Below are 19,412 nucleotides of genomic sequence, written 5' to 3' on the forward strand. Positions count from 1 at the left end.
ATGGAGGAGGCCCAGGACAGAAAGGTCAGATTGGGAATAGGAGGGGGAGTTGAAGTGCTGAGCCACCTGGAGATCAGGTTGGTGGGCACGGAAAGAGAATTGTTCGGAAAAGTGGCAGATCAACTGTCGGAACCTGTTGGGTTCGAACTGGGAGGTCTGGAACCGGAGCTGGAAACCACAAGGTAGAAGATGGAGGAGCAGGCAAGTCCCGAGAAAACAAACGTGGCTGTGGTAGCAAGTCTGGGAGCCTCTCCAGAGCCTGCACATCCTTCCTCAGATATGGTGTCTAAAATTGCTCACAATATTTCAAAGGCGGCCTTACCAGCGCCTGATAGTCTCAACATTTCATCCCTGTTTTTTGAATGCAAGCCTCTTGAAATAAAAGCTAGCATTGAGTTTGCTTTCTTTACTATGAATTCGACTTGTAGATTAACTTTTTGGGAATCCAGCACCAGCACTCCCAAGTCCCTTTGCACCTCCGATTTCTGGATTCTCATCCCATTTAGAAAATAGTCTATTCCTACTACCAAAATGCGTGACTCCACACTTTGCTACACAATTCCATCTGCCACTTCTCTGCCCACTCTCCCAACCTGTCCAAGTCCTTCTGTAGAGTCCCTGCTTTCTCTACACTACCTGCCCTTCCACCTATTTTCGTGTCATCCGCAAACTTTGCCACAAAGCCTTCAATCCCCTTGTCCAAATCATTGATATACAACGTGAAGAGTAGCGGCCCCAGCACCGACCTCTGCGGAACTCCACTAGTCACTGGCAGGCAACCAGAGAAAGCCCCCTTTATTGCCACTTTTTGTTTTTGCCATCCAGCCAACCTGCTATCCATGCTAGTATCTGCCCTTTGACACCATGGGCTCTCATCTTCCTAAGCAGCCAAACGTGTGGCACGTTATCAATGGCAATCATTGATGAAACTGGGATTATTCCTGAATGTCTCCAAGTGGCCAGGTCAATAATTTTCAAACATTTGGATTTGGGATTTCAGTATTTCTTCGGTGTTTTCAACAAAATTATCTTGGGATTGGTCTATGATGTAGGAAAATTGAAAGCAATTCATTCATTCACCTGATACCTAGGTTGAACTCCAAGTCTCGTAGCTGAGTTAAATGTATCCTTCCTGCTGAATATCCAGACAGATTCATGTGGAATGTTTTGTCACCGTACTCACAGACATGAAAGGAAATTTAATTGAGTTGAGTTTAGAGATACAGCTTAGAAACAGCTTCGACCCACCGTGTCCATCTCGATCCGCATGGGTCTATGATATCCCGCTTTCTCATCCACTCCCAACAGATTATGGTCAATTTTACAGTGGCCAATTAACCTACAAACCTGTACGTCTTTGGGATGTGGGAGGGAACCGGAGCACGCGGAGAAAATCCATGCAGTCGCAGGGAGAACGTGCAAACTCCGCACAGACAGCACCCGAGGGTAAGATCGAACCTGGGTGTCTGAAGTTCTTGGGCCGTGGCCGTACAGTCTCGTCTCTGTGCTGCCACTGTGACACAAATAACGTGCCACATTCTCCAGTTGAAAGTTTGCTACTTTGTCTTATTTCTCTTTTGATTGTGCAGGTTGAATTTCCTGAAGCAAGAATTTATGAAGAGACACTGAACGTCTTGCTTTATGAAACGCCACGTGTACCTGACAACTCGCTGCTGGAAGCCACTAGTCGAACGTCTGCTCAAGGGTCACACAGTGAAGACGAGGAGGCATTGGAAGTTAGGGATCGTGTGCGTAGAACACACGTGAAAAGGTACAGCTCATATGACGACAGACCACTTGGGCACCAGGCTGCCTACAGAGACTAAACCCTACCAGATTCTCGGGTATGGCGGTATTTACAATTTTTTTTTAAATTGTTTGCTTATGGTCACCATGGTGCAGGATGATAACTGACTGGCAGATGGGAAAGCTGCGTATTTGTTATATATTGATTTTCACCTTTCTGTAAAACAAGCCTTGAAATACATCTCAAAACTTGCTTATGAATTTCCCTTTATTATGGATGATCCTTCTATCGATGCTTGGTATGTCCAGAAATCTGAAATCCAAAGTAATGTGACTTGGTACAGCACCTGAATATAGCTTGTGGCAGTGGGAATTTGTACCCTTGCCATTGAATTGTCATCCTCTTGTGACCATGTCATTTGACAGAGAGGGGACATAATCTCCACCACTCCCAGGAGGTCGCTGCACGTTTGCCTAAACCTGCGGAGGCTCGTGCTCAACGTGGCCTCCCCTTTATGCCACTGTTACTCCATTTTTGATTCTGCCTTTCTTTCACAGGGAAGTCCACGTGTGCGCCTGGGCTGAGATATCTGCTGATTTCATACGTTGTTCTCATTCCTGTTTTGTGTTTGTCAGTATTGTATCACATTTACTTCCAGCGCCATTGAGGAAGAGTCGACCTGGACCCTTGGAGTGTTTCAGTCAAACGTTGCTGCATGTAAAGGACTCCTTTTTTAGGGAGGTGAAGTGGAAAGAAGGCGATGCGTAATTTTCATTTCATACTACATCTCTCTCCGAGTATTCTTTCAAATCAATTGCCATTGCAAATCAATATTTTAGACGCAATGTGTTTTAGTGCAGTTAACAACATTTGGGACTGAATTGTATTCACAAGCATTAGAATTTTGATTAATATTAAAACATTCCACCTTTGTTACAAGCCTGTCAATTGTGGCAGCTTATTTGTGGTGAAACATTTGACATGTTTTTAATGCAATTTGTTCAGATTTCTTTTGTTAATGTGCAGCATGGGATGGTGATTAACATTTTCACCTTTTACAATAATGGTAGCACAGGTATTTGTCGGTGACAATATATTTTGACTGGATTGCAATGTTACAATGTTAAATTTCTGGTTTTGTATTTATGTACCCATTGTGTTCTTTTTCTGGACTGGGATGCTTAAAATTATTTTGCACCATTTTGGGCAGAATAGTGATGTGTCTAACATTTGCCTGAAGGGAACCTTCAGTTTGTTTTACTAATGTAATTTGACTGAAATTATATTAAAATAACATGCAATCAAGCAAACGAAGGTTTGACTTTCAACCAGAAAAGCTTTCAGTTAGTGTTTGGTAACGACCAGTTAACTTATTATGGAATCCTTCCATGAAGCTTACCTGATATCGGGTAATTCGCAGTGTATTCTTTGTCAATCCCCTCTCCTATCTTTCCACAGGGAGGCACAGTGTGGCAGCGGTACAGTTGCTGCCACGCAGCACCAGAGATCTGGGCTCGGTCCTGACCTCGGGTGCTGACACAGGAGTTTGCACATTCTCCCGTGGGTTTTCTGCGGGTGTTCCAGTTTCCTCCCAAATCTCAAAGGTTTGTAGGTTAATTGACTGTAGATTGCCCCCAGTGTGTCGAGGAGTGGATGAAAAAGTGGGATAACTTAGAACTAGTGTGAACGGGTGGTCGATGGTCGGCATGGATTCGGTGGGCCGAAGGGCCTGTTTCCATGCTGTACCTATAAACTAAACTAAACTAAACACTCCCCTCTATCACACCTGCTGCCCCAACTATAGACGAACCGTGACTAAATCCTGGGGAGCGGGGGCTGGGGAAAAAAAACCTCCTGCTGATGGAACATTTAGGAGCAAGTCAAAAATACTCAAATATTTTTTACTGTTCAGGTGATCAAGATTATTTCGAGATTTTTTTTCCTTTCAGTATTGATCTCAGTTGCACTAGGGGTTTGGGTGAGATTTTCCCTACTGTTGGATAAAACATCTCGTTACAATGTTTTTTTGCATCAGAAAATAAGGTACCCACAGGAATTATCTATTGTGTGCTCTTGTGTGGCTGTATCATAATTGTATTGAAATCTGGACATGGGAACGTTAACAGCAAGAACCTTGGTAGTCACAATGTGGTTTTACATTGAGCAATTATTCCCAGATAAGTACAGAAGTGAGTTCTGCTAGGGGAACTATTTGTCACAGCACCAATAATGTCCATAAAAGACCCGGCGATGCATCTTAGTAACACTTTCCAGGTGCTTTTACTTCTAGATGTAGGTCTTGCCCAAAGGGCTAGAATCATTCCCAAACTGAACAGATATGTCCACAACAGCAGCTACATTTCCACTTTTTAAAGATTGTGTTTGGAATCTTGGTTCCCTTCCTGGAACCATCTCTTAACTAGATACAACCAGTCCTTCATTAGCATGAGGATTTCCAAAGCATGATTGTTCCGATTAATCCTTGTTTTCCATGGCAAGACAGCTCGCTGATGCATGACCCAATGATTTATTTGAGAGGAAAACACCTCTGAGACAAATGTCTTACCATGCTAGCAGCATAGTGGCACAGCTGGTAGAGCTGCTGCCTCACGGCGCCAGAGGCCCAGGTTTGATCCTGACCTTGCGTGCTATCTGTGTGGAGTTTGCACCTTCTCCCTATGACCATGTTGGTTTCCTCCGGGTGTTCTGGTTTCCTCTTACATCCCCAAACACGTGCAGATTGGTACATTAATTGGCCTCTGTTAATTTCCTAAGTCAGTAGGGAGTGGATGAGAAATTGGGATAACATAGAACTGATGTGGGTGGGTGATCGATGGTCGGCGTGGACTCAGTGGGCCGAAGGACCTGTTTCCATGCTGTGTGTCTTTCAATCACGGAACAATCTGTGCATGACCAGTCTAGCCAAGATGGTACAATTTTTTGGTAGGATACTTATACAATATAGCAAACAAGAAGGGTCCCAAATGGAAACATCACCCATCCTTTTTCTCCAGAGATGCTGCCTGACCCACTGAGTTACTGCAGCACTTTGTCTATCTTTGGTGTAAACCAGCATCTGCAGTTCTTTGTTTTCTGCTATTTATTTTGACTTTTGAAGAGATCACCTATGTGTTAAAACACCACCACCAGCACGATAAGCTAGATATGAAATAAAATGAATGAAAATAATAACATGGAAATCTAGACCCACCCCCTCCTATAAGTACTGAGCCAAGAAAGACTATTCTGATTGGTTATATTAATATCTACTACATCTGATGTGTTCATGTCAAATAAACTAAAAGAACATATTTATTTTTCTAGTTAAAACTATATGAAAAGGTTTTTTTTTAAAAACAGTCACCACACAACTGAACAGAATAAAATATTAAAGTTGTCCACAAAATAAATCTCAATTTTGCCGAGACACCTTAAGACAAATTATTCCCTAATTTTCGGTGATAAATCAGTTCCAGCAGGTATGAATGCCATTACTGTTTACCCCAAGCTTTCGATTGATGGCAAGTGGGATCTGGGTTTCCAATTTTAGAATTGCAAGACCACCATCATTGAAATATAGAAGTCTAGTATCAACACGGAGCAGCAAGTGTAGAAACCTCCAAGTTCTTTTCAAATCACTTCAAGTTTATTTTGAGGTATTTTGCAAACCTTAATTCATAAAAACATCTTTTAAAAATTCTAGCTTTTGAGTGGATTTGTGCCTGGCTCTGTCAGAATTAGTAGACCACTTGCTAACTTGTAAATAAAATCCTCACTATAACCCCCAATCCGTGGGTCAAGCCTTGTTTCCAGGTACTTCTCATAAGAACATTAAGTGCTGGCGTAACTCAGCGGGTCGGGCAACATCTCTGAAGGACATGGAAAGGCAACGTTTCGGGTCAGGACCCTTATTCAGACTGATTAGTTATGCCACTATGCTGCCCTTTTAAAGAATGTTCTTTGAACGAATGTTATAATTAAAAGCAAAGAACATAAGAAAATAGGAGCAGAAATTGGCCTGCCCTGCCCTTCAATATGATCATGGCTGATCTACACTGGCATCAGCTCCTGTTCTACACCGGTTCCCCAAAGCCTTCATCTACACATTAATGACCTGGCCTCCAGCACCCACGTGTTCAGATTATTCCAGATATTTGCTGCCCTCTGAGAGAAGAAACTTCTACATATCTCAATTTTAAATGTCCGGGATCTTGTTTTGTGGCTACGTCCTCTTGTTTATGACTCTCCCACAAAAGAAAATGTCTCAACATCTGCCCTGTAACGCCCCCTTAAGATCCTCTATTTGAATAAGGCCACTCCTCATTCATCTAATCTCCAATGAAGACAAACCTAAGTCAGCCCAGGAATTAACCTGATAAATCTTCTTTGGATGAGTTCTGGTGGAAACATATATTTTTGAACATAAGGGAACCAAAACTGTGCACAGTTATGTAGAACTAGTTATCTAGAACTAGTGTGAACAGGTGATCGATGGTTGACGTGGACTCATGGGACAAAGGGTTTGTTTCCATGCTGTGTCTATCAATTATGTTTGAACGACTATGCCTACGAACTACAATATCATCAGGTAGGCCAAGCCTCTTAAATATTTGGAATTGCATTCTTTCGCCACCTCAAATTTAAACAAATCCAAATCCAGCTCAGTGTGTGGGGAATGGGAGCCTGGAGTGTTTCAGCAACCATGCTGTAAAAATATTGTCGCCATATTATAAATGAGATAAATTATCTCAGACCTTCTACATGTAATTGACCTGTAGCTTTTGAAGTTCACCGCTGTTGGCAGTGAAATGACTCGGTATCATTTCTGCAGCCCCAAAATGGCACACAATGCTCAATATCAATTCAGATACAGAGTTATATAGAATTGAGGTAGGCCCTTCGGCCCAACTCGTCCATGCCGACCAAGCTGCCCCATCTAAGCAAGTCCCATTTGGCCCATATCCCTCTCAACCTTTCCTATCCATGTATCTGTCCAAGTGTCTTTTAAATATTGCTATTGTACCTGCATCAACTACCTTCTCTGCCAGCTCATTCCATCACCCTCTGAGTGGAAAAAGGTGTCCTTCAGGTTCCTATTAAATCTTTTCCCTCTCACCTTAAACCTATGTCCTCTGGGTAAAATAAGCTGTACATTCACCCTGTCAATTCCCTTCATGATTATATGCACTGCGATGAGATCACTCCTTAGCCTCCTGCACTCTGAGGAGTAGTCGAGCTTGCCCAGTCTCTCTCTCTCTAGCTCAGGCCATCTAGTCCTGGCAACATTCTTCAATAAATATACTAATTAATCACCCCAATATTGTCATTAAATGCAAATTGGAAACAGTTAAGTACAAAGCAAAACCTTTTTTGTTCAAACATTTTGTCTGAATTATTCTATTTTGTAACCCAGCGTGACTGCAATTATCGATGAGCGATGACACACAGAACTGCGATTTGCGTGCATGTTTCCAAATCCTCTTTTATTCATTAACCAATTTTACAACCCACATACTGCAGTGATTAAAATGCTGCTCGTAACGGTGGATTCTCATTTTAATTAAGCTTTGTAATGGTCGGATTAAACTGGAATACTCACTTGCCAAACAGAATCTGTAAATAAATTTGCTTTTAACAGTGTGGTAGATTTTTATTTTCCACAATTTTGTTGTGTCGCACACATTTCAAACTGGAGCAATGCCACCTGAGGTATAACTTATTAGAAGTGTATCCTGGGCAGAACAGTGTTGCTCCTTTTTAAATGTTATTAAACAAAAATGTTTACCAAACTTAATAAAATTTGTGATGGTTATTGTTATGTGTGTGCTATTTTTTTAAATGTATTGTGATTGTACATATTGTATGTAATTTATATTTGAACAGCTTGCAGCAGTACAATTATTGCCCTTTGAAAATCAGATTAAATGGAAAAACAGCAACAATCAACCTTCTTAGGAAGAGTGTGTAAGAGAAACCAAGTGTATACGCAGTGTGTTCAAAAATAAATGATCGGGAAGGTAACGATATGTAATGGCATCTAATGAGCAGTTCATTCTCATTAACAATAAGATCATGAGTCAAGGGTGTTTCATTGTCATATGTACCGAAAACTAAACAATGGAGCTCTTTTTTAGATTTAGATTTAGAGATACAGCGCGGAAACAGGCCCTTCGGCCCACCGGGTCCGCGCCGCCCAGCGATCCCCGCACATTAACACTATCCTACCCACTAGGGACAATTTTTACATTTGCCCAGCCAATTAACCTACAAACCTGTACGTCTTTGGAGTGTGGGAGGAAACCGAAGATCTCGGAGAAAACCCACGCAGGTCACGGGGAGAACGTACAAACTCCGTACAGACGGCGCCCGTAGTCAGGATCGAACCCGGGTCTCCGGCGCTGCATTCGCTGTAAGGCAGCAACTCTACCGCTGCGCCACTGTGCTGCCCTCTTACTTGCAGCAACACAACAGGCCTGGAAAAACGCAGTGCTCGTAGGTAACACAAAAACGATCAAATGTTAAATAAAGGAAAATAAAATAATATTAGTGTGCCGGAGCAAATGGAAAAGCCACATGAAGTTGGTGTTCAAAGTAACGGGCGATTTATTAAAACTGGTGCGCTCCAGGAGACCGGTCAAAGCGGTACTTTGGTACAACTTTTACAATCTCAGGTGACAAGATTACACAGACACTTGATTAACAGTAAAACTAGGTCTTGGTTACCGAATGGAGGTAACAGAAAGACTTAATTCGGTAACAAACTAGATCACAGAATAAAATGATTATCCACGAGTCTAACTTAGTTGATAGTAGATCCAATTTTCTGTTGCAATAATGGGTGCACACTATTAAATAATCAATGACGTTCCTGAAATTTGGGTGTGTAACCTCTGCATTCCATGTCTCCACTTTTATGCTTTGTCTGTGGTTCCCTATCACCACATTAGCACAATCCACATCCCTACATACTAGTTATCATTCTCCATTCTTTCCCCCTAAAACATAGTGCAAAAATTGTTAGTGCACCCAACACCGTTCATCACGTAGTCGATGATTGCTGTGACCTGGGTTCGATCCTAACATCAGGTGATTGTGTGGAGTTTGCACGTTCTTTCTGTGACCACGAGGGTTTCCTCCGGGTGCTCAGGTTTCCTCCTACATCAAAAAGACATATGGGTTTGAAGGTTAATTGGCCTCTGTAATTTGCAGCAAGTGTGTTGGGAGTGGGTGAGAAACTAGAGTAACATAGAACTAATATAAATGGGTCAGCATGGACTCTGGGCCGAATTACCTGTTTCCTTACAAAACTAAACACAACCCATTCTTGACCTAAGTATGATGAATCACTACCATAGGTAACTAGCTGGTCAAGGAGACAGAGTCCATGTTTATTAATCATGTTTGTGAGGAGGGAACGGCATTATATCTGTTTGTTAGTGTCTGCAATTTCTCAGTGTCTATAGCCTTAGTCTAGTTAAGAGATACAGCGCGGAAACAGGCCCTTCGGCCCACCGGGTCCGCGCCGAGTCCACTATCCTACACCCTCGAGGGACAATGTTTACATTTACCAAGCCAATTAACCTACAAACCTGTACAAACCTACAAATCTTTGGAGAGTGGGAGGAAACCGAAGATCTCGGAGAAAACCCACGGGGAGAACGGACAAACTCCATATAGGCAACACCCGTAGTCAGGATCGAACCCAGATCTCCGGCGTTGCATTCGCTGTAAGGCAGCAACTCTACCCCTGCGCCCTTAGTGAAGTATGACTCAGTTCAGTTTGGAGAAATGCTCATTTGACAGGTGCAAGTAATGTATACCAAGAGGTTAAATGAATCACACTCATCAATAATTAGATTTGGGGCTAAACAGCTGAAGTTGGCAACGTATTTGAAATGCAGTCTTTGGCTAAAGGATTGCACATCACTGCCAAGGTAAGGACAGTTATTCTTAATGATAATCACAGCAACACTAATAGCTTATAGTGGTGCAGCTGGTAGAGCTGCTGCCTCACAGCACCGTAGACCGGGTTCGATCCTGACCGTGGGTGCTGTCTGTGTGGAGTTTGCACGTTTTCCCTGTGAACGCTTGGGTTTCCTCCGGGAGCTCCACTTTCATCCCACATCCCAAAGACGTGGGTTTTGTAGGTTAATTGCCCCTGTTGTACAGGGAGTGGATGAGAAAGTGGAATAATGTGAACGGCTGATCAAGGGGCAGCGTGGACTCGGTGGGCCAAAGGGCCTATCTCCATGCTGCATCTTTCAATCAATCAATCAATCAATAAAAAGACACCGTGCTGTAGTAACTCAGCTGGTCAGGCAGCATCTCTGGAGAACATGGATAGATGACTTTTCAGGTTGGGACCTTCAGTCTGAGGTAGGACATAAATGTCATCTAATTATGTTCTCCAGAATCTCTGACCCACTGAGTTACTCCAGCACTTCGTGTCTTTCTTTGAAAACCAGCATCTGCAGTTCCTTGTTTCTCCATCAAAACTTATGATTATCCTCAATATTAGCTGGGATTAAATGTATCCCTGGAGGAGTTTCGAGAACTTAGGAGCAAGCTAAGAAAGGAAATCGGGAGGGCAAAAAGTGGTCTGGAGATAGCTTTGGCAAGTAGTATTAAGAATAATCCCAAGAGATTTTACGCACATTAAGGGAAATAGGGTAACCAGAGAGAGAATGGGACCCCTCAGGAATCAAAGCGGACAATGCTGCGCCCCTTGCCTCCTTACTCTTGACCTCAGACTCAATTTCTCTGGTCATCCAAGCTTCCTTACGCCCAAGATAGACACAGAAAGCTGGAGCCAGGTAGCCTCTCTGGAGAGAAGGAATGGGTGGCGTTTCACGAGACCTTTCTGCCCACCTGCCTTGCCCTTCACTCTATCTCACACATTTTCATCTCTGGCCTTTGTTCACCCACCTGCCAGTGAAATCCCCCTCCCATCTGTATCCACCCATCGCTCGCCAGGCATTGTCCTGCCCATCCCCTCTTCCAGCTTTCTTCTCACACCCCTCCCCCTCTCCACTACAATCAGTCTGAAGAAGGGTCCCAACGCGAATTGTCACCTATCCCCGTTCTCCAGCGATGCTGCCTGACCCACTGGGTTACTCCAGCACTTTTGTGCCTTTTCTTTGAGAACCACCATCTGCAGTTCCTCGTGTATCACGGAGGAACCCGGAGGGCCAGGCAGCATCTGTGGGTGGAAATGGAAAGAGCATTTTTCGTGGTCGGAGCCCTTCTTAATGCTCCAAGGATTTACTTGTGTTAGGTTCAGCTAATTAAATAAGTTCATCTGGAAATTTAAGAATACATTATGTGGTGATTGTAGTGCTTTGACTTTGATCTGAAGGTGTCACTTCCAACTGAACTGAAGTGGCTTCGTCAGCCTGAACAAGTGTCCCGACCCGAAACGCCGCCTATCCAATGTTCTCCACTTATGCTGGGTCACTCCTGCACTTTGTGCCACTTCCAACGCTGGCCTGCGAGCAGCGCTCTCCCTTTGACACGAGAGTCAAATCTTGCCTCACCCTGGCTTCGGTTCGCGGATCGACAAATAGAACAATGTGTGAAGGAGATGCCTTTTGTTCCTTATTCCGCAAAGCTTAACATTCTTATCTCCTCGAAGATAGACACAAAATGTTGGAGTAACTCAGTGAGCCGAGGCAGCATCTCTGGAGAGAAGGGATGGGTTCAGACTCGCCTATTCCTTCTCTCCAGAGATGCTGCCTGACCCGCTAAGTTACTCCAGATTTTTTTTGTGTGTCTATCTTCGGTTTGAACCAGCACCTGCAGTTCCTTCCTGCACATTCTTAATTCCCCCTTTGGAGACGATTACCACTCAATCCCTCAGACTCAATTTGACCTCAGTCTGAAGAAGGGTCTCGACCCGAAACGTCGCCCATTCCTTCTCTCCTGAGATGCTGCCTGTCCCGCTGAGTTGTGAACAAATACCTTCGATTTGTACCAGCTTCTGCAGTTATTGTCTTATACCACTCCAGCCCTGAACGCTGCCGCCGCGTCGTTTTTACCCAAACGAGCACAGGGCAAATGATTCATAAAAGATGTGACACTCCACCTGATTTCCCTTCAACACGTTGCAAAGACAACCACTGCGGCGCTGGAACTTTAGAAGCGTAATTAGGAGGGGGGGATAAAAAACAGTTTGTTTTTCCAAAGCATTCAGGCTGTTTGACGTTTATTGCTTTATTATTTTGCACGACTGTACCCGAAAATAGAATCTGTTCAGACCTATCAGTCAACCGCTGGATAGCGCTGGTGAATCATAAACTCTTGCATTATTAATGGCGATTCATAATTAACACGAGAAGCCTATTAAATGAATGGCATGGGCACGCAATTGTTGTACATTTTTTTTGTTTATTGTATATGTAGGTAGGAACTGCAGGTGCTGACTTATACCGAAGAAAGACACAATGTGCTGGAGTAACTGCACAAGACACAAATGTGCTGGTGTCTACCTTCTTCAGACTATATGCTTAAACCGCAGTATTTACAACATTTTCAATTCAGGGAGTTGGATGGGGTCGTGGAGCTGTACAGCACGCACTGGGGGAATTCGGCCCGACTCTGTTCATGCCGTCCACCTTCCCTGACCGAACTTGTCCCATTTAAATTCATGTCATTGGAGCAGAATCAGGTAATCGGACCCATGGAGTCTACTGTGCCATTCAATCATGGCTGATCTATCTCTCCCTCTGAACCCCATTCTCCTGCCTTCTCCCCATTACTCCTGACACCCGGACTAATCAAGAATCTGTCAATCTCCCCCTTAAAAGTACCCAATGATTTGGCCTCCACAGCCTTGTGTGGCAATGAATTCCGCAAATTCACCTCCCCCCCCCCAAGAAATTCCTCCTCATCTCCTTTCTATAGGTACATCCTTTTATTCTGAGCCCTGTGGTCCCAGACTCTCCCACTTGCTTATGCCAAACCCATATACCTCCAAATCCACATATTTTGCATTTGGACCTGCCTCTGCCACCTCCTCTGGCAGCTGGTTCCATGTTTGCACCTCCCTCCGTTTGAAATAGTTGTCCTAGAGCCCTTTAAAAAAAAATCTTTCGCCTCTCATCTTAACATGCCCTCTCATTTCAGGCTCCCGTACCTGGGGAAAAGTCTGTATTAAGTCACCTTATCTACGCTCTTCCTGATTTTACATCCCACTTGCTCAGCCTCCAGTGCTACAATGTGAAAAGTCCCTGCCTCTCCATAAAACCACCAATCCCAGTTTTTTTTGCATCCTTTCCAGTTTAAGAAAATAACTGCAGATGCTGGTACAAATCGAAGGTATTTATTCACAAAATGCTGGAGTAACTCAGCAGGTCAGGCAGCATCTCAGGAGAAAAGGAATGGGTGACGTTTCGGGTCGAGACCCTTCTTCAGACTGATGTCAGGGGTGCGGGTCAAAGGAAGGATATAGGTGGGGACAGGAAGATAGAGGGAGATCTGGGAAGGAGGAGGGGAAGAGAGGGACAGAGGGACTATCTAAAGTTGGAGAGTCAATGTTCATACCATTGGGCTGCAAGCTGCCCAGGCAAAATATGAGGTGCTGTTCCTCCAATTTCCGGTGGGCCTCACTATGGCACTGGAGGAGGCCCATGACAGAAAGGTCAGACTGGGAATGGGAGGGGGAGTTGAAGTGCTCGGCCACCGGGAGACCAGTGTTGGTTGGTGATATCTCTAAGAAGCAGAAAATCTCTAAGAAGCAGATATCTCTAAGAGGGAGAAAAACAAACACTGTTCTCTGGCGTCTGAGAGAGGAATTTTGATCCAGTCTCAGTCCTGAAAGGCCAAATCCTTATTTTTACACCGTGACCCCTCCAGTTAAACTTTAATTAGATGCAGGCCTAGGCCAATCGGTCCTTCAACCCTGACTGGCCATTCAATTAGTCTGAAGAAGGGTCTTGACCTGAAACGTTGCCCATTCCTTCTCTCCAGAGATGCTGCCTGACCTGCTGAGTTACTCCAGCTTTATGTATCCAACTTCAGCCATTCAATTAGTTCTATCCATTATAACCCTCCCCTCTGTAGTCATTGGCTATTTTTGAGATTGAGATAGATGGGTTCTTGATTAGTGCGGGTGTCAGGGGTTATAGGGAGAAGGCAGGAGAATGGGGTTGAGAGGTAAAGATAGATCAGCCGTGATTGAATGGCGGAGCAGACTCGATGGGCCGAATGGCCTAATTCTGCTCCGATGACATTAGTTTATAATCTATCGACTTCTGACTTAAAAATATTCAGAGACTGCCTCCGTCAGCTTTTGACGAAGAGAATTCCTAATATTTAAGGCAAAATGAGAGCAAAAAAGATCACCTCATATCACTCTTTTAAATTGGTGACCCCTTTAATTTAAAAAGTGATGCTTGGTTCTAGGTTCTTGCACAAGACAAGTCATAATTACAAAAAACTCACCTCTCACCTTAAACTGCAGTGGATATAAACCGAGTCTGTCCAACAGTTCCACATATGACAACCCACGCATCCCAAGAATGAATCAACTAGACACTTGTATAAATAGCTTACAATGCACTAAAACCCTTCGTTAAATAAGAATAGGGTGGCACGGTGGTGCAGCTGGTAGAGCTGCTGCCTCACAGTGCCAGAGACCCGCTTCCAATCCTGACCGCGGGTCTCTCTGTGTGGAGTTTGTACGTTCTCCCTGTGACCGTGTGGGTTTCCTCCAGGTGCTCCGGTTTCCTCCCACACCCCAAAAATGTGTGGGTTTGTTGGTCAATTGGCTTCTGTAAATTATCCCTGGAGTGTAGGATGGAACTGGTGCATGGGTGGTCGCTGGTCGGCACGGACCAGGTGGGCCTAAGGGCCTGTTTCCGCGCCGTATCTCTAAACTAAACTGAAACTAAAAAAGACCAATTCTGCACACAATACTGTAGATGCTATCTTACCAATGTCCAATATAACTGAAGCATATCCTTCCTGCTTTTGTATTCAACTCCCATAGCAATAAATAATCACTTTCCATTAACATTTCTAATTACTTGCAGTGAGTGTACACTAACCTTTGCAAATTGTTCTTGAAATCAACTGGATCCCTCTGTAAATCAGACATCTGCTAACTCTCATAATTTATATCAAAGGGTTTCCTATTTTTCCTGCCAAAATAATCAATTTCACCTTTCCCCACGTTTAATACTGTTGTGAACTCACTTGACCTTTGTGGCTTCTAGATCTTCTCTTCATTGCCACTGGCACATAAAACGATCATGTATCTTCATCCAAATCATTTACAGCGATTGTAATAAACCGAGGTTTCAGCATTGATCCCTGCAGAACGCAATTTATTACCTGTTTAAATGTTCATTGTTAGCTTCCCACATTCTAATTTTGATCGTTAGATATTTCAGAGGGCTAAATATCTGCACATCCGAAATGCAGCTCAGAAAATTACTGCGTTGGAAGGAACTGGAGTTGCGGGTTTACACCAAACGTGGGCACAAAGTGCTGGAGTAACTCAGCGGGTCAGGCAGTTTCTCTGGTGAAAATAAATAGGTGGTGTTTCGGGTCAGTACCCTTCTTCAGACTGATAGATATAAGTGGGCGGGGGGGGGGGGGCGGGTTGGAAACTGATGGAGAGTAAAGACCAGAACAAATCAGAGCCGGCAACAGATGACCCCAAGAACGGTGGTCCATAATGGCCCATTGTTGGCTGGGAAAAATGTGTTAACGTGAAGGATTCACGGATGCGAGCAGTGGAACTAGTAGGATGCCTAGGGTGGGAGGTGGGGGAGGAACGAGGGGCAGAGGAGGGAGGGAGTGAGTGCAGGAATTACTTGAAATGAGAGAAATCAACATTCAAACCGTTGGGTTGTAAGCTGCCCAAGCAAAATATGAGGTGCTGTTCCTCCAATTTGCGTGTGGCCTCACTTTGACAACAGAGGAGGTCCAGGACAGAAAGGTCAGTGTGGGAATGGGAAGGGGAAGTAAAATGTTTTGGCAACCAGGAGATCGCATTGGCCAAGGCAGACTCAGCGTAAATACCGTCATGTCCAACAACAGTCATTCCCAAACCAAATAGCAGGGGCTGACTGAATGGTAACGTGGTGATTGAATAACTAGACTCCTATTCAAGGACTGACAAGTGTGGAATCAAATCCTACCACTGCAAATTAGGAACTTAGATTCAAGTGACTAAATAAATCTTTGTTTCAGAATTTCATAGGAGCAAAGAGGTCCTTCTGCAGTTGTAGAGGGCCCTGGTGAGACCACATCTGGAGTATAGTGTGCAGTTTTGGTCTCCTAATTTGAGGAAGGATGTCCTTGCTATTGAGGCAGTGCAACGTAGGTCCATGAGGTTAATCCCCGGGATGGCGGGACTGTCATATGAGGAAAGATTGGAAAGACTGGGCTTGTATTCACTGGAGTTTAGACAGATGAGAGGGGATCTTATAGAGATGTATAAAATTATAAAAGGACTGGACAAACTAGATGCAGGAAAAATGTTCCCAATGTTGGGGGAGTCCAGAACCAGGGGCCGCCGTTTAAGAATAAAGGGGAGGCCATTTAAAGCTGAGGTGAGAAGAAACTTTTTCACCCAGAGAGTTGTGAATTTGTGGAATTCTCTGCCACAGAGGGCAGTGGAGGCCAATTCACTGGATGAATTTAAGAGAGAGTTAGATAGAGCTCTAGGGGCTAGTGGAATCAGGGGATATGGGGAGAAGGCAGGCACAGGTTACTGATTGTGGATGATCAGCCATGATCACAATGAATGGCGGTGCTGGCTCGAAGGGCCAAATGGCCTCCTCCTGCACCTATTTTCATTGTTTCTACGTTTCTATGAAAGAAAATTGGTGGGTTGAGAGTGAACAGGAGTAGACACATAACAGGTCGTTTAATGGGTGGAAACCTGTGATAGATTGTGTTCCACTGAAGTCAACGCTGAAGCCCCAGTTTATTACAATCAATGTAAAATGGTTGGGATGAAGGCACCAGAAGTGTGGTCACTTTATGTGCCAGCTGCAAAATGTGAAATTGTCCATTTTAGCTGGAGAAATGGGAAATCGTATACGATGCGATACATTACGATAGAACTTTATTTATCCCAGGAAGGAAATTGATCTGCCAACAGTCATAAAACACAAGATACATGAAAGATGAAATTAAAGTAACGAGTGGAAAGGACTGGGGATGTGCAATGATTTGGGGGAGGGCGGGGGGAGTCAGTCTACCCCATGACTGAAGGGGGAGGAGTTGTACAGTTTTCTAGCCGCAGGGAAAACCGATCTCCTGCATCTTGGTGGAACCAGTCGGTTGCTGAAGATGCTCCTCAGGTTAACCAGTGTGTCATGGAGGGGGTGACATTATATAAATTATGAGATTGGTCTGATTTGTGGGGGGGTGGGGGTGGGGGGGGGGGGGGGGTTCGTTTTCCAAGAGAACAATTTGTAAAGGTTTAGTGTGCAATTACTGCAATTAGGAAAGCTAATAACTAAAAGCTTATTTGAGGAAGGAACTGAGTACATCATGGGCAATTCAGACAAGGTTTACTCGACTAATATTTTAGACAATAGACAATAGACAATAGGTGCAGGAGGAGGCCATTCGGCCCTTCGAGCCAGCACCGCCATTCAATGTGATCATGGCTGATCATTCTCAATCAGTACCCCGTTCCTACCTTCTCCCCATACCCCCTGACTCCGCTATCCTTAAGAGCTCTATCTAGCTCTCTCTTTGAAGTCATGGGTTGTCATTTGAGAAAAGAGAACATAACACAGTACGGCACAAGAATTGGCCCTTCTGCCCACAGTGTTCTGTGCCCAATATGATGCCAAGACCAATTCTTATCTAGCTGCACAAAATCCATATCCCGATGTGGGACAATTTAGGCTTTCGCCACTCGACTTCACAAGGTCATAAGGTCATAAGGAATAGGAGTAGAATTAAGCCATTCGGCCCATCAAGTCTACTCCGCCGTTCAATCATGGCTGATCTATCTCTCCCTTCTAACCGAATGCTCCTGCCTTCTCCCCTGAACCTCTGTAAAAAGTAAAAGAGGATTTAGTTTAAATGTTTGTGAAGGTGTTTACTCTTGTGGAAGAACCTCGACCCCAAAATCACTCTTTAAATTATAGGGTTCACCAATTTAAGGCAGATACGATCAAACTTTTTTTTTGTCTCATTGTGCTGTAAATATTTGGTTCTCTCCCTCAACATCACAATGGAAGCAGTCTTTGAGTACAAGTCCATCGCCGATTCTCTGGCGCCTTTGTTTCCAGGGCCTTTCTGGATTATCCGTTTAGCCGGACCAGCAGAGGTTCCGGCCTCCGAGAAGAGTCCAATGGTGCCAGAACAATCCGCTTAGGCCACTGAGCGGCCGAGATACCGGCCCGCAAAGTCACCCTTGGAAGTTGGCTGTGGGAACGGATCTGCCTGCTCCAGCCAGGCCGGAGTTCCAGAGCCCCGGCCGCAGGGGGCAAATTCAACCCGCCGGAGGTTAAAATGAAGTTGAGATCGGCCGCCTAGGTGCTATATTCGGGTGGATTGCAAGTGCACTCTCGTAATTTTGTCCGGATTAAAGGAGGTGCCGAACCATCCAGTTGCCGGACAATTTGTGGCTGACCTGTGTTTTTAAGGCAGAGGTCACTAGATTGTAGGATAACGGATGAAGGGCTATCATGGACAGAACTTACTGAACGGCCAAGTATGCTTGAAGGGCCGAATGGCCCTCATCTAACTTAAGTTGATCTAGAGTCACAGTGTCACAATATAGATCTGTCCTTTCAAGACTGAGATGAGAGGCTGTTTCCACACTCAGAGGAAAGCACACCTGGTTTCACCCGACTTAATTTATTTCATCCGCCTGTCTACTCATCATTAAAGATATTGATGCTGCACACATTAAACTATCACCACTCTTATTAAAACCCAGATGAATCAGGAGAATCCAAAGTGTTTTATTGTCATATGTTCCAAAACAGAACAAGGATAGCGGAGTCAGGGGGTATGGGGAGAAGGCAGGAATGGGGTACTGATTGAGAATGATCAGCCATGATCACATTGAATGGCGGTGCTGGCTCGATGGGCCGAATGGCCTACTCCTGCACCTATTGTCTATTGTCCATTGAAATTCTTACTAAGCCACAATAAACCACAATATTTGGAGGATGTGTTTAATAACAGCCTGGTGGTTGTTAGGAAGAAGCTGCTGCTGAACCTAGGCATTGCAACCAATTTCCCTCCACAGACGCTGCCTGGTCCTCTGAGTTACTCCAGCGCTTTGTGTGTTCTGCCCAAGATCCCGGTATCTGCAATCCCCTGCAGAAGCAAGAAACTGCAGGCGCTGATTTGCACAAAAGGACACAAAGTGCTGGAGTAACTCAGCGGGTCAGGCAACATCTCTGGAGAACATGGATAGGCGATGTTTGTGGTCGAGACCCTTCTCCAGTCTGATTGTAATGAGAGTGGGGAGAGAAGGCAGGAAGGAAGGTGGTGTAGGGAGGGCAAAGCCTGACAGGTAATAGATGGAAAACAGACACATGATGCTGGAGTAACTCAGCAGATCAAGCAGCATCTCTGGAGAAAAGGATTGGGTGAAGTTTTAGGTGGAGACCCATCTGGAGTCCCCTCCTTTCGGTGATAGCAAATCTGTGAACCAGTGTGTCGGATCTGTGGAATTGTTTGCCAC

The 19,412-nt window shown here is 44.4% G+C and overlaps 1 protein-coding gene across 1 annotated transcript in view; it reads left to right on the top strand.

Annotated features, from left to right (window-relative positions):
* Positions 1-7,728, top strand: part of LOC144606397 (BTB/POZ domain-containing adapter for CUL3-mediated RhoA degradation protein 2) — a 33,955-nt gene extending 26,227 nt beyond the window's left edge. The window contains exon 7 of the mRNA XM_078422437.1: positions 1,590-7,728. Within this exon, the coding sequence (XP_078278563.1) occupies positions 1,590-1,826 (237 nt within the window). The 3' untranslated portion in view covers positions 1,827-7,728. The remainder of the gene's footprint in view (positions 1-1,589) is intronic.
* Positions 7,729-19,412: the final 11,684 nt, after the last annotated feature.

This window comes from Rhinoraja longicauda, chromosome 26, assembly GCF_053455715.1.
Source record: "Rhinoraja longicauda isolate Sanriku21f chromosome 26, sRhiLon1.1, whole genome shotgun sequence".
Lineage (NCBI taxonomy): Eukaryota > Metazoa > Chordata > Chondrichthyes > Rajiformes > Arhynchobatidae > Rhinoraja > Rhinoraja longicauda.